Source organism: Pezoporus occidentalis, unplaced genomic scaffold (genome assembly GCF_034315485.1).
Source record: "Pezoporus occidentalis ecotype Australia unplaced genomic scaffold, CSIRO_AGI_Poc_V1 ctg13, whole genome shotgun sequence".
Taxonomy (NCBI): Eukaryota; Metazoa; Chordata; class Aves; order Psittaciformes; family Psittacidae; genus Pezoporus; species Pezoporus occidentalis.
This window is the reverse complement of record NW_026913103.1, coordinates 2,924,380-2,939,920: the sequence shown is the minus strand read 5'-3', so window position 1 is coordinate 2,939,920 and position 15,541 is coordinate 2,924,380. Positions and strand designations below refer to the sequence as shown.

At 36.0% G+C, this 15,541-nt stretch overlaps 1 protein-coding gene across 2 annotated transcripts in view; it reads right to left on the bottom strand.

The window, feature by feature from the left end:
* SMAP1 (small ArfGAP 1) overlaps positions 1-15,541 on the bottom strand; it is an 81,662-nt gene that overhangs the window by 14,908 nt on the left and 51,213 nt on the right. For both annotated transcript variants that reach the window (XM_062608146.1, XM_062608147.1), the window contains one exon: positions 2,515-2,599. In XM_062608146.1, coding sequence (XP_062464130.1) covers positions 2,515-2,599 — 85 coding nt within the window. The remainder of the gene's footprint in view (positions 1-2,514; positions 2,600-15,541) is intronic.

Sequence of the window (15,541 nt, the reverse complement as noted above, 5' to 3'; positions counted from 1 at the left end):
ATGAAGTTGTAAGAGAATGAATCCTCATTAGAAACATGTCAACTCAGTAAGAGTGAGCTATGCAATCACATCCATTTTAATATTGTTTGATATGACATATCAAACATCTTAATTGGCAGTGTGCTGCTGCAGCAAAAAGGCAAAAGGGATTCTGGGCTGCCACCAGCAGGGGCATTACTAACAGATCAGATGTGATCATCCCACTCTCCTCAGCACTTGTCAGGCGCAAGCCTGGAATCTGTGTGCAGTTCTGGTCCCCACAATTTAAGAAAGATTTCTTAATAGAAATCTAGGTCGATTTCTAGACTGATAGATAGATAGATAGATAGATAGATAGATAGATAGATAGATAGATAGATAGATAGATAGATAGACAGACAGACAGACTTGAGAGGGTCCAAAGGAAGGCTGTGAAGATGGTCAAAGGGGTGGACAACCTGCCCTATGAGAAGAGACTGAAGAAATTAGGTCTTTTCTCCCTGGAGAAGAGAAGGGTAAGGGTGGATCTCACCCTGGTATGCCAGCACTACACTATGAAGGGCAGCTACAAAGGGGACAGAGGCTCTCTTCACAAGGAGCCACATGGAGAAGACAAGGGCACAGGTACAAGTTGCCCCAGAAGTTTCATCTCGACATCAAAAAAATAATTTACAGCAAGATCAACTACCTGAACAACCTCCTCATGGATGTGGTAGAGTCTCCATCTCTGGAGGTTGCCAAGATGCAACTGGATGCTAGATATTCACATGCAGACAGACTCCCTTTCCCAAAAGTCAGGCTAGATGGTCTTTCGAGGTCCCTTCCAACCCGGGCTACTCTATGGTTTCTGATACATTGGGTTAAAATGATCTTTCTTTTAATACTGTCTAAAGCAGTCTACTGCAAACATTACTTCAAAGACAACTCTCCAAATGAAATATGCAGGTCTGCTCTCATTATACACATTTCTCATTTGGAGCTCAGTGGAATTCAAGTGCTACTAACTTATTACACTGCTTTTCAATTTGTTATTTAAAAGATCTTTAAACACTCCCTCCTCTAAAATTATAGGGTTTTAACATACAAATTATAAACTTTGCCCTTTGTATATCTCACGGAAGAAGCACAGCTGTTGAACACCAATTATAAAACTCTTTCTGTTGCACATTACATCTCAAGTTAGCCTATGCAATCCATGTTCATTATCATATCATAAAATTGTTACCAAGATTCTTTTCAAATTGTGACTAAAAGGGTACAGAAGCCTAGCAATCTCAAACCCACATATTGATTAAATTTTAGGTCTTAATTAGTTTGCTGGTCTGCTAAAGGAAAATAAAGGAGAATCAGCTTTTAATCAAGTCTAAATCACCTTTTTTAAAAATAGATTCATTCTACATCCATAATCTAATTTGTACTGTGTTAACTAGGATTTGCTTGCCAATGGTAGCAGATTACTTGGAAGGAGATACAGACCACAACACGTGCATAGCTGGTACAAAACCAGTATTTTACAGCTACTATAGGAAAACAATATGCATTTTGAATGATAGCGTGAATTCTAAAACAGAGAAAATATTTATTGGTTTGTTGCAACATTATTCATACCTTAAAATCAAAACTTAAAAAAAAAAACATTTTTTTTTACAAAGTCAAGTTTTTAAAATAATTACATTTTAAAGACTCATCAGCCTGTTCTAATATCCTGTAGAAATTATGTAGAAATTTTAAAAATCTCCAACATCAGATTCCTATAAATGGAATACTCCCTAATATCCACTCACAACTCGCAGAAAATTTTCCTAACACTGAAATAAAAAGACTGTAATATTTCATTCTTCCAGTTCCATTTTAAGATTCTATCAAATGGAAAAAAAAACCACACTTACAGTAACACTAGATAAATAAAAGGTAGAGTTTATAACTATGGCCTTCAACAAGCAAAGAAAAGGCATAAAAAACCCAAAAGTATAGCTAGATAGTGCAATTTAAATGATTCAGGTCCAAACAAATTCATTTACAAGGCAAATAGACAGTTACCTGCCAGTCAGAAAACAAAAGGTATATTGGATAAAAATGAGATGGCCACAGTCAGAACACAATACTGAAATGCCCAATGCATTAAGTCTTACAAGGTACTAGTCAGCTGCAGCCAGTTTACTGTTCTTCTAACTAATACAGGAATTTTATGATATAAGGTATTTTAGATACACAATTCAGATGACCTCAGCATTTTCAATAAAAAGTACACTTGTACCGTAAATATTGAAATACCACAACCCATAAGCCCTTTGAAAATCACTTTGATAACTTTCCCTTCCCACAGGAGCTCATTACTCTCCTTAGCAAAAACACAACTATTGATATACTCAAGACCCCTATGGCATTTCCTTTATAGTTTCAAATTCATAGACTCAATCTTACGGTTTTCAAATTCATCTATCAGTAAGCACAGAGAAAATAAAAGTATACCTATTAGATATAAAATGATGTATCTGTGTTTGATTTAAGAACAGCTAATTATGTATTGCTTACCAAGTCCTAAAAGGTCAATAGTGGGTTCTGATGTCTTTTTTGGACTTGCTTTAGCTTCTGATTGCTGTTCCTCTTTCTTCTGTGGCTTTAAAAGAAACAAAACAAACACAAGTAACCTTTCTGAAAAAGAGAGGACTTAAAAAAATCTCGTTAAAGACGCTGCTCCTTTATCAGTATCAGAAGTTAAATCTCTTTACATATTTGTTTATCATAATGACTTTGGTTTGTAATGAAGTTGCAGTTATGGTCATAAGGGACATGGCAGATGACTGGAAAAATATTAACCTTATACCTTCACTGGTACTTAATCCATTTTAAAATAAATCTAAGTTCCAGGATAGGTTAAAAATAAGTTGAAATCTTAAACTGAACCACTGCATACCATGCACTAGGCAAAAAGCTGTCTATAATTTGATTTATTGACTAATTTCAGCATCCAAATTATACAGTTCTGCAGGGCTGAAAAACCTTAAATGTAAAAATCAGAATCAGACTGATGACATTTAGCCTTCCTGAAAAGAGCATCTGCAGAACATGCAGATGTTTTAGGTGCTAAGCACCAATGGACACAATCTGTGTTCACAATTTCTCTTCCTTTGTAAACCTGAAGGCAAATAACAGCATTCTCCTCCTTTGGAAAAGGGAAGTCTTGCCTGGATACTTCAAAATACAGAATGGCATTGACGTAAAATTTGATTACGAAAATGACTGCATAAATATGTTTACAGTTGTTCTCATACCAATATCAAGCTGATCACCCATGCCCATCAAAATATCAATTTTTAAAATTAATACAAACTGGTTTATAGTAGTGAAATGACAAATGCATTCTTTGCATGCATTTAATATGCATTTACTCTACACTTATCACAAAAGCATGAGGTGGATTGGTTGATCGATGAGTACAGCCTTTAACTAGGATTGATTACTGAATGACGGTGGTAGAGCACTGTCAGGCTGGGTGTTGGCCTGACATTAACCTGCTTCACCCTCACCTTTATCACTCCCATAATGTGGCTTTGACAGAGTCACAGAGTCTCCCAAGGTTGCTGAAGTCATTAAATCATCATTTACTAAATGATTTACTTGAAGAACTTTACAGCTCAACACATGGGTATAAAGTAGTTCTTATTTAGGTAGCCCTTTCCTTTCCGCTCTTGCAAACTGGTCATAACGAGTAATGAGCTTGGTGTTTGTAAAGAGCAGTCAGGAAACTCAAGAGTATTCAAAGATGGCCTAAGTGAACAGAAGCCTGTCACAGCAGTAACACTCTTGCTACAGGAGCAAACCTCACCAAAAACCTCAAAGAGCTGCAATGAACTGAGCTCCATTTTTCTAGGGAACAGGTATTTTCACACTCAAACTGATCCTCACCAATCTCTCGGAGAAATACTTGCTTCCTCTTCCAAAAATAGTTATGTTGACTTTACATACCTTATACAAGACCAAAACTGTTTGGGAAACTGTGCTGGAAAACTATTCCATGGATTCCCTGATTCTATATTGCATTACAACTTTCATCTTAAAGTATGTGATCAGAACAATAGCACGCTAATTCCAAGTGCCACCTAATACTGCAGAGGAAAAATCCCTCCTATTTGGTATGAGAAAAAATGTATGGGTTTTGAAAGTAGATTTTTGCATATCAAGGATTTTTTTAAAGTGACCATTCAAAATGAAGTTTTCTACAACTTACCATACCTCAGTAAATATGCCATAAAACTTAAATTATTATTAACATCAGAATTAACAGCGAATATTTCAGAACAGAATTTATTGTAAGAATTTGCACATTTTGTTCTTCTCCAACTCTGTAAGGAACACCCCTGGTCACAGAAGCTGTAAAAAGAAGCATTTCTGACGTGTTTCTTGATTCCATGAAACTGACATTTTTGCTTAAACAGCTTAACAGTTCTGAATATAGAACAACTTCTTTAAACTAAAGAGCAGAACTGTTGGAACTATATTAAATGTGCAAATTTTCATCCCTCCAGATTAAATTTATGATAAGTACCCAAAAGCACAAGCTTGGAATAAATTAAAGTTTGACAGGGTTGGTTTAGAATGCAAACTTTTCATAGCAACCAAAACACTTCTGCATATATTACTAAGTAAACAAAGAATTCAAACAGCCCTTTCTTTTATTTAGTATTTATTACTGCAGAAAATGGTCCAGCTGAAGATGGTATAAGGAAACCAATGCCTTACTAAATAAAGCATTCTGTAGTAGAGATCATACCATCTTTCTGGGTCTGGAGCAGATGACCTCCAGTGGTCCCTTCCAGCCCATATAATTTTGGCACAAACAAGGTGTTGAAACTTTCCAAAAAAGAACAGAAAGGGAAGTCACCCTGGAGCCACTGGACAATTTTATTCCAAATCATATTGAGAAATTTGATGTTTAATTTCTTTTCTGGTAGTTTTGCTCCAGCAGGACTCATACATGACTAAGGTTTCTGTAGAGTGGTCTTTTGAAAAGTTAAAGCTAAATACTGCGCAGAGTGAGCACAGAAGCGTGCAACAGGAAAAAAAAAACCCACCATGTAACAAGATAGTAACATTTCTTAAACTTAATGTTTAATTTAGTTTTGTGCTTTATCTAAAAATTAATGCGTTTTGTAGAGGTACAATATAGCATGACAAATGCTTGGGAATTCAGCAGCACTAAAATTCATCTCAGTTTCTATTACTAGGTCTGCTTGACTCCCACAGCAATTATTTTTAAGTACTGACACCAGTACTAGATAAACCATTCTTTGTCAAGTCCTTTGGAAAAAGGCTGCATAAGAATAGGAGACTAAGCAGTATTAAATAACCTGAAAATAGCATAAAAAAATCTGCTATGAAAAAACAAGTAGGAGGAAACAGGTACACAATTTTGTGCAATTATTTTTAAGTGAAGCTTTCAAGGTTACTTGGGACTACTATTTTTTTACAACATTCAAGTTTGACTCGGCAACATATGTGGTTTTATTAAGTGAAGTACATAGTTATAGCAATTCCTAGATATATTTACTTTGGGTCATACATTAAGAGCTTCTCATTGAAAATCATTATGGTACTAGCACATGCCTCTGAGAGACTGTCCTCGCAAGCAGCAGAGCATCAAAATATTTTTGATATGCAGGCCTTACATTTCCATTTTGTCACACAAATGTTCACTACACTGTTCTTCAAGGTTATTCTCATGTTGGAATACCTAGTGAAAGCAAGTAATGTCCTCTGCCTTAAAATACTCAGAGATTACTGAAAAACAGTTTATTTGCAAATATCACTGAAAGAGACTGAGCCAGAACAAGGTTCCAGGGATTTGATTCTTTTGCATCCTCCACATGATCAGCTTATTATGTAGCATGACTTGGAATTTTCTGCCTTAAGTAAAACTGAACCCATTTTGAGAAAAGACACAATAACCCATTTAAGTTATTCCTTGTTCAGCATGTATTAGGTACTTCCTCCAACTTAAGGAGGCAAATAAAGAATTAACCTTGCAACCTTTTATAAATACTTTCACTGATCAAGCACATGTCTTAAGTAGAGGAGCAGGGACCCACTCATTATTCAGATCCAGCATGGGCATCATAAATTTCTGCAATCACATAGATGATTACATCTAATTCCTTCCTGCTGTACATCTACAATACAGTAAAAATGTAAGTGACAGCACAGTACTAATACCTTATCCATAAGTAGTCCTTACGTAACAAGATTAAACATCTTTAAATATCTGAAGAGCAAATATTTTAAAACAGTTAGGACCTTTCCATAACTTTGCCTCTAATAAAATGAATGGTTGAGAAATTATGTCTACAGATAAGGAGCAGCATCTCTTTCCTATCCAAATAAAAGATACAGAAATTAGTATTTGGTTCTTCACTTAATTTCCACACATTTCCACCATCACAAACACAATTCAGAAGCAGACAACTGTGATTAGGCCACCTCTAATTTACTGCGAGTTTAAAGCAACCCAGTGCATAAGCCTGCTAAAGCATATTTTTAAGTAATGTTTCTTAGACTCACATTGAGCTGATGCCTTCATTTGTGAGAGCTGCACCACCAGTGTGCTTCCAATTCACAGAGATACTGGTTATGATTTAATCAATCTTGTTCATTTTCCTACCCTTTAATCTCTTTTAAATTTCTAGTCCATTAGGTTTTGGAAGAAAAGTTAAAAGAATCATACTGATGTTTTGAGTTTTATTTTGCTTAAATTCTGAATAATTCCTTAAAGATCAAAAGAACATTACTGTAGAAAGCTTCCCAGTTTACATAAAACGAGAAAGTCTTCTGTTCCATCATGAAAGGTAACACACCAGGGTTTTGGCTATTGCTGAGTGGTGCTTACATAGCATCAAGGCTTTTTTGTTTTCCCTGCTCTGCCATTGCAGCAGGTAGGCTGGACATGAGTATGAAGTTGGGAGGATACACAGCTGAGGCAGCTGATCTGAACTGACCAAAGGGTTGTTCAATACCATATGACGTTGTGCCCTCTGAACTTTCCCCATCAACAGATGCCATACTGATGTAATGCATTTGATAACTATCGTTTTAGCTTTTTGAGTTTTGCACAACCATATTGCTTTTTTGCTAATTAAAGCAAGTCAACCTCTAAGCACCTCGTTTAATAAATTCAAGGACTGTATATGCACAAACATATATATATACACATACAGCAATACTTCCACCACTGTTGGTCTGTTTTTTTCATAGCCACCTTCTCTTCCCTTTCTCTAGTGTTCTACAGATTTTGCCAAGCAGATAGAAGGGGGACATTAGTCAAGTGAATCAACCTATATATGGAACTTGCCCTACAAACCACAGTGAATTCCCATGCTCTCTTTTCCCACTGAAGCTTAGTGTGCACATGTCTCAAAGCCCTGAATCTGAGTATTACAGTTTTGCGGTCAACTCATCCAAAGGTAAACTCCCATTCCCTGGAACGGGCAACTATGTTTTCTCGCAGACGGCAAGCCTGCAACAGAAGGGATAGTGAAGAACATTAAGTAACCCCTGAAACGTAAGCCGCATACTGCAGGAAGTCCAGTGTCTCAGTCAGGCATTTCATAAGATTTTGTTCAGCCAGCTATTTTTGGAGATAACTGTTAAATGAGTAATTCATTCTGCCTGAGAGAAAAAAAATAATGAAAGCACTCCTTCTTCCTCTGGGCAATGATTACAGTACAGCACATGCAATGTTGTCAACAAGGGATATGGTTATCTCATGAGGAAGACAAAAAGGAGTGTCAGTACCACTATGACTGACAGTCACTCACCTATTAAATTCATATACACAGCATAATGCTATGAGGTCTATTGCTAATGCTACCAATGGTCCCTTCCTGTGAAACAGCAGCTTCTCCTTTCCCAACTCTCAGCACCATGCCCATGAAGTAGCATGTCTGGCTAATTATACTGGTGTAGAACAGTGGGTAGGGGAAGACAAAAGGGAAGTGGAAAGCTTTACACGAGCTTGCTTGGTTGACAGAATAGACAACAACATGAGGTCTCAGAAGTGTTAAGAGTTTGAAGGAGAAAAAAATAAGAATATTCAGCAGCAGTATCTAGTAGCAACTACACTGCTCTTTTTTTATTATAGTAAAATAGGAAAACAAACTAAATCTGCAAAATTATTATGGACACTACAATCCTTTAAAAAGCTACTCTTCTGCACATGCCTATTTACCAGATGACATTCCTCTGACAGAGGCAGCTGAAGGCATTTTGCACTGGAATTGGGAAAGGTTAAACAAACTTGGTTTGAAAGTGCCAGCACACAATGAAAATACTGTGTTTATTTTTCACTGTGAATGAGTGACTTTGGGGAAAAAAGAATAACATTAGGTAATTCAAATTTCCATTTTCTGCTTCTGTAACCTCATGGCAATTATCTTCACATGTAAAATATTTAAGGGTTTAACAGTTCTAAAAGAGATATGACACCCAACAGAAATGTAACACACACCCCTGGTACTTTAAAAACAAGTGGAACTTTTGCCGAATTCACTAGTACAAGATATTAATATAAATAATTTACAAGGTTTCATCACCAGCATTTAGGATTAACATTGACATTATTCTCATTCACAATACTCGAGAGCATTACAAGAGGTAGCATACATGGCGCAACTTGTAAGCCACAGGACTAACAGCTCTGAAGGACAAAATCTCTCCAGTCAGAGCAATCATAAGTTTACAGGAAGCATCTATTCTGAAGCAAGATATCAGCCACTGTCAAAAATCTGATTTATCAGCTCTCCAGTCCAGTTATCTGCTCCTATTTTCTTTCATGCTTTAATATTACACAAAAAAATATTTCTCTGCATATTTTCCTCCATTTTCTACTTCAATGAAAAATTAATATGAATCTGGAATTCAGTCTGTTTCATACACAGCTGACTACCCATGCATTCCTTATTTCTATACCCAATCTTAACTACAAGAAACCATATGAAAGCTGAAGATCCATCAAATAATTTAGTAAAATGCACTTCTAACTTAAAGCAATTTCCAGTTTACTCACTAAAGCTCACAGATGCTTCTATGGTTACTGAACAAAAGCCTTCCTTTGCTCTTACTAGATAGGAATTGCATGGTTTGTGCATAAAGTAATTGGATTCCTTCCCTCTTCATTACCTGCTTGCAATAAAACTTGCAAGACAGCATAAACATTTGAGAATTCCCGTAAGAGAAAATAATATTAGTAATTCACTATAAGATTGCAATAGGTTTATAAATATGATTTTTCCTGACAGCTCATATACTTCTACTACACAAGTTAGTTTAATCTGTATCTATTTAAAGCATTGTTCACGTGGGTATCCTAGAGATTTTAAAGAATGCTTTTACAGCTTTTGTATCTGACATGTAAATAAGTAAAAAAATAAAAACTAATCTTTTCATAATATTGAATTTAAATCACTATAAAGATGAAATGTGATATTCTGTTTACCCTCATATAAGATACCAGCACTTTTTTTTAGAAACTTTGGAATCAAACTAACTGTTCAAAATTTAGGATACTTTTAGCAAGTGATGAACTTTTATTCCGTCCAGCTAGCAAAAAAGCCAAGCAACAAATATACTATATTGAATCAGAAGATACACTATAGTGGTATCATGAAGTTGTACAGACTACAGTGACTCTGCAAGCATATTCTGATGGATCCCTAATCCAGAAAAAAAATGTATGTCAGTCAATTAAAAAACCCCAAACCTGCCACTTAGTTATGAAATAGTTACAATATAGAATTACCACTTATTTATAAAACTAGAATTACCTCAAACAAACATCTAACCCAAGGGGAAAAGTTTATTATTAAAGTGCATGGCCATTATTACAATGAACTGCTCTTGGACACTGAACTACTCATGCTGATGTAGGCAAGCTAATTTAAACCATTTATACCAAGCAAACTAACAAACCTGAACTGCCTTATTTTTTTGTTTAAATGTTGTTGTTTTTAAAAAGGATTCTGTACACATGAAGGTCATTTAGGTGAAACACATGCTCGAAGGAAAACATTTTTAAGTGTCCCTGATCTCCATTTCCACTTTAAAACCCTGAGTATATGGATTTCATTGCAGTTTCGCAGTTAGGACAGGATACTTGTGTAAGATTACATAAAATGTGTTGCATCTCTAATCATGTGAATTAAAAACTTCATAGTAGGACTAACAGACAGCTGCACCGTAATCTTATGCCATTCATATGGTTTTATCTGGGTCTAGGCTAATATGCTAATAAATTATGTAGAAAGTGGATTAAGACTATTCCTTTATTACTAGTTATTGACCACCCTGTACTACCATTTTATTTTAACTGAATTTAAAACACTAGATATCATTTGCTTTAAGCAATGTATTCCAAGAAGCCTTAAACATTTCATGTCTCGTAAGTAGCTGAAAGGAGCAGTTTTGCTCCTTTCTAATGCATCAGACAATCTCAGAGGCCCTTTTACCTTGCGCAAAAGAAGGCATGCGACTGTAGAAGCCCAGTTTCTTAAAACGAAGTTGTCTTTATATTTACTGCTGGGACTATGGCAAATTATCAAAGATTAAATCCTTCTCTTTAAAGTCTTATATTCATGTACTAAATTTATATAATAACAACCATATATGAAATGCTAGTTGTATGCATTCATTTTCAAATATGTTATGTTCTTAAAGCTGACAAGTTCAGAATAGGGTCTGAAAAAAGAAGGCAAGGTCCTTCTCCTAAGTTTGGTACTTGAAGAAAAGTACCAGAAGACTGTGAGATGATTGCTAGGTAACAGCCACAATAAGAAGTAGGAACCTGAAGATGCGCTACAGATGGCAAAATTGCAGAGAAGGACAGGCAAACAGTCTGAGTGCAAAGGAACCAATTTTTTTTCTAGGGATTCTGGGGGGCAAGAATTTGAGCAGAGTTTGCTGCAGCTCTAAATCTTTGAAATGATCAGCGCAGAAGTAAGGACCTGTTTACAAGGACACAAAAGCAGAGGGAAAAACTGTCAACCTTTTTCCTATTTTGTGTTGTCATGGAATTCAATTTAGATAAAACTCAAGTATGCTACTTTTAATCCAATAAAACCTGGGGTTTACATCTTTTAGAAGAAATCATTATGAAATAGAAAATCTAGACAGATCCATCTTAAAGCTGTAGCTGATCCATCGTCCCATTATGACATCAGATTAAGGTCAAAGTGTTTTAATGTGTCTCAGTTTGCAAGCTGTGAAATAGAGTACTCATGGGTTGTACTTTCATAAGCTGTTTTAAATACATCTTCAGTTTTAGAACCCTATATTACGGTTATATGAACTCAGCTTACACATTTTTCCTCCATTTCTATTGATCTCATTAGTCTGGGCAAGATTACAATAATACAGCTATATTAGTTCCAGTTCCTCATTAAACTGTTTTCTTTTATAACTTTCCTTCTAAAACCCTTCCAATACATAATACAATATCAGTGTATACATCAGAACTAAGAGGTATGTATTTATAATTCCTTCTTCATATACCTCCAGATGAAAATGAGTCATTTCAAACATGGCAACTGACTGATCTCATAGTGAAAAAACAATCCAACCCAAGCACTGCTTTCCACTGCTATTCATGAAGGTATGCTTTGCAATCTTTTCCTTAAGTATAACAAGAGTGCTTTTTTTTGCTGGAAACATGCTTTTTGCATGAAACTTAAGTTCACCCAGTATCAAGACCCTACACCCTTAGCCAGTCAGCTCAGCCCAGGGATCTTTCCAAATGCTGACATCCTACTCACTGGCTAGTCCAGTCAGATTTGCGACATGTCAGACACACGTGGGTATCTCCAGTAGGTGTTTTTAGGAATACTGCCTTTGCCACAGCTGGCTGCTAGATGCTTGTCTGCAGTTGCTGACCCTTAAGTTTCCCACCCCTACAGTCTCTTTTTAGTTGCCAACAACAATCTTTTAAATCCTACTTGTCTGATAATCCAACACATTCACACACAACATGGTTGCAAACAGAATTTGTAAGAATGTTGGATAGCCTGCACTGATCAAGCTCAGGGCTCAAACAAGCATACTTATCAGTAACCTGCAGGGATGTGACTGCTCCTTTTTATCCTCTTCCCCCTGCTGCTTCTTGCTTGTTAACCCCAAACCATCTTGATTCCTCTATTTCCCTTCTTCTGGTCTGTCACCTAAACATCCTATAATAAGCTTCATATAATATTCTCTGCCCCATCCCCAAATTCTCTTCTCTCTGCACCCCATAACAAGTGCTATAGCTAGTATGCAATTAACCCTTACTTGCCTGGGGCTCTTGGGAGAGAATCTCTCTCCTTGACCCACCTCACTGCTCTCCTTTGACAGACCTAGAAGCAGATCTCTGTGCTATGTCTTTACTCATTAGATTGCTCCAGTTCTCCTCTGACACTTGCAGTCTTTGTGTTTTAATCACATACTCCTTACAGCATTGCACTGAACATTGCTTCACGTAAACCACCTATAAATTAGGACTTTTTCTCATAGAGTTTTGTTTCTTAGAGTGTTGAACTGATAGTCTATACTGGCATCTGTTCTATCATTTTGGCAAGCAGTACAATATGAACACTTTATGAAGTCTAAGCATACTATGCCTATAGAGATGCATTTAAAAAGAAGCCTCTCAATAAGCTCCACGGAAATTCAATCCTGTCACTGCAGCTAATCACACTGAAATAACCAGAATTAACCCCAGAGGTTAGTTTTTCTTACTTCTGTATCAGCTTGTTGCTTTCCTTTTGCTGCTATAGAAGTTAGGAGTGAACTGAGGAGAACTTTACCATATACAAGTACACAACTCTGTTTCACAAATTCAGAACTTACAGGGAGAATGTTTAATAAACACGCATCACTAGCTCATGTCAATGACCATTAGCTGTATTTTCTTCTGCTAGTCAGGGTTTTTCCCCTCAGTTTTCTTCTCATTTCAAAGTTAACCACTTTGAAACAATTACTTCAGAAGTTAATTAATTTCAACCCACCACATGCAATTCCAAAATGGATTTCCCTTTACTTGAGTAAACCCCATTTTCTTTGTCTTCACCTTCCATATCATCATAAACTTTAACACCAACTATCAAGAAGAATTTTAGCCACAGTCTAATCCAGCAGTCTAAATCTCAACTGGAAATGAGCCAAACATCTTCCTGCTTTTATTCTCCGAGTGTAAATAATACGAATCTACATGAAATATCTGGGTATTCTGAAAATGAATATTTAAATCACCCTTATAAAATATAAGGCTTGCTAAAGCTTTTTAGATTCACAGCTTCAAAGATTCTGAAGTTTTATGACTGCCTTCAAAGTGATAGTACAAAGGCTCTGACTTGCTTGCTCAGGCACCCATTTCAACATTTATGCTGATATTTAACCAAACCAATTTCTTTTACACAACTAAAATAGTCTGTCTTTAAACAAAGGAAAAATTTTTATTGATATCCACTTACAGTGTAAACTGAGGATTAAGTATAAAAAACAAAAATAGCTGTGGGTTATCTTGAGCAGAAGCTACCCATGTTGCTATGAAGCGTAAAATACACTATCTGCCTAGTTGACAGACCTGCAGTACCTTACGCTGAGATTAAGTACAATATCCTCAAGTAGAGAGAGACCAAACTTGCTGAGCAGAGAGGTGGACAGATCTACTTTTCAGCAGCACACTGACATGCGTGAGGACCAACCTCAGGACTGCAGGCTCCAATTTTATAAAACAAAAATTTCAAGTAAAACTGAAAGACAAGCTCATCCAGCTGCAACCCTTTTTTCGAGGAAGACAGGAGAAAACTGATCGCAGGTGGGTTAGCAGTGTTGATTGATACATAAGAAATTTAGTATTAAAGAGATGCTACTTATTTGAAAGCTATGTAACTGGTGACTTCATTTTGTACCATACCTCTCATCTCACAGAATTACCTAGAGTGAGAAACTTGTCCATTTCCTTCAAATCACATTAAAAGAACCTTTTTATACCTTATCTTGCTTTTATTTCTTCCCCGGCTACAGTGCTATTTTCCAAATACCTCTGAGTTAATTTTGTGAAGACATTAATTATGTAACAGGATGAATGTGAGAGCCATAAAGTTTTCAGTGCAGCTGTTCTAGGGCCCTGAGCAACTATCAAAAATAATAAATTCAACAGTCCAAATAAATACTCTTATTCCTTTTAGTAAAAAGCCACACAATCAATATGTTTGTCAAGTCTGAATTTAAAATGGAAGACACTGACAGTTGCAGGACGGTGTTTGGAAGCTTTGGTGAAACCTCTTCTGGCATTTTATTATTTTCTTTTTTAAATAATTTAAAGCATTGTCAGTGGCATCTAAAAATATTTTTTTTAATGCAAAACAGAGTTACTATCTTTATTCTTAAGATCTGCACATCTGACAGTGCCTCCCACTACCTCATTGCCCTATCATGATGGTCACACACTGGAGCAAGATCTCTCCCCTGAGGAGTTTAAGCATGTTCTAGCTTCAGCACAGTAACATGAAACAGAACACACAAAGACACTTGATTACCTTGCTCATGCTCCAATTCTTGCATTATTTTAGGAAAACAAAGGAAGCCTATTATTCAAACCAAGATAAGATCATTATTTGAGTGACATTACTTAAATTAAATGTCTTTTTCCTGTTATCAATCTCATCCAATCCTTACCCTTCTTTACATTCAGTTGGGTGTATCAGTACCACTTCTGTAAAAATGTCCTGCTTTTTGTTCTTTCACATTTGGTGGATAGTACACAATCTCCTAAGTAGTACTATAGTTTTCTAAAACTCTTAGATGAGATTGTATATTTGCATTTTCAATCATGCATGCTCGTATGGTTTCAAATGTCTCAGAATTAGTAAGTCTTGGTCATATAGGTATTTTTATCTCAGCTTATTATCCATCCATGAATAAGGCTTAGTTCACACTTATTAAAATGTGCCCATTCTCTTTTGTTGTTTAATATGCATGTAAGTGTATGTGCCTTCCTAACTGTCTCAAAGTCACCAGGAAAAAGGGTGAAGCTTATCACAAGGAAGCAGAAGAAACCTGAAAATGCCATTTGTTAATAAGTATTACCAACTGAAAACCCAGGGCAATTCTAGGCTTTGACCCTGCATGGAGCAAAATGTAACTGAGGATCAATTAAAACTAAGCACAGTTAACAATACCTTTTTGTTAAAAATAGTTTGGCAAGTAAAACAAAGGCCACTTTAACCAAAGCAGCCCAAGCCCAAGCTTGCTCTTGCAGTTTTTAAGATTCCATTTCTATAGAATTTAAATAAAGAAATAAATAAATTACATTAAAATACTGTTTCTCTGGAGATCAGACTTATCAAGCTGATACAGAAAACACACACTGGGCTGAGGATAAAAAAAACCCGTGATAGTCTTCCTGTAGACTGACTCCTTTTATAATACTAAAAAGACAAATACCCTTCTTCCCATCTGACAAAAAAAGGGTTTCCTTTCAATTGCTTCTACCTGCAATATCGATTTCTTAATTTCTTTGTCTACAACTCCCAATATG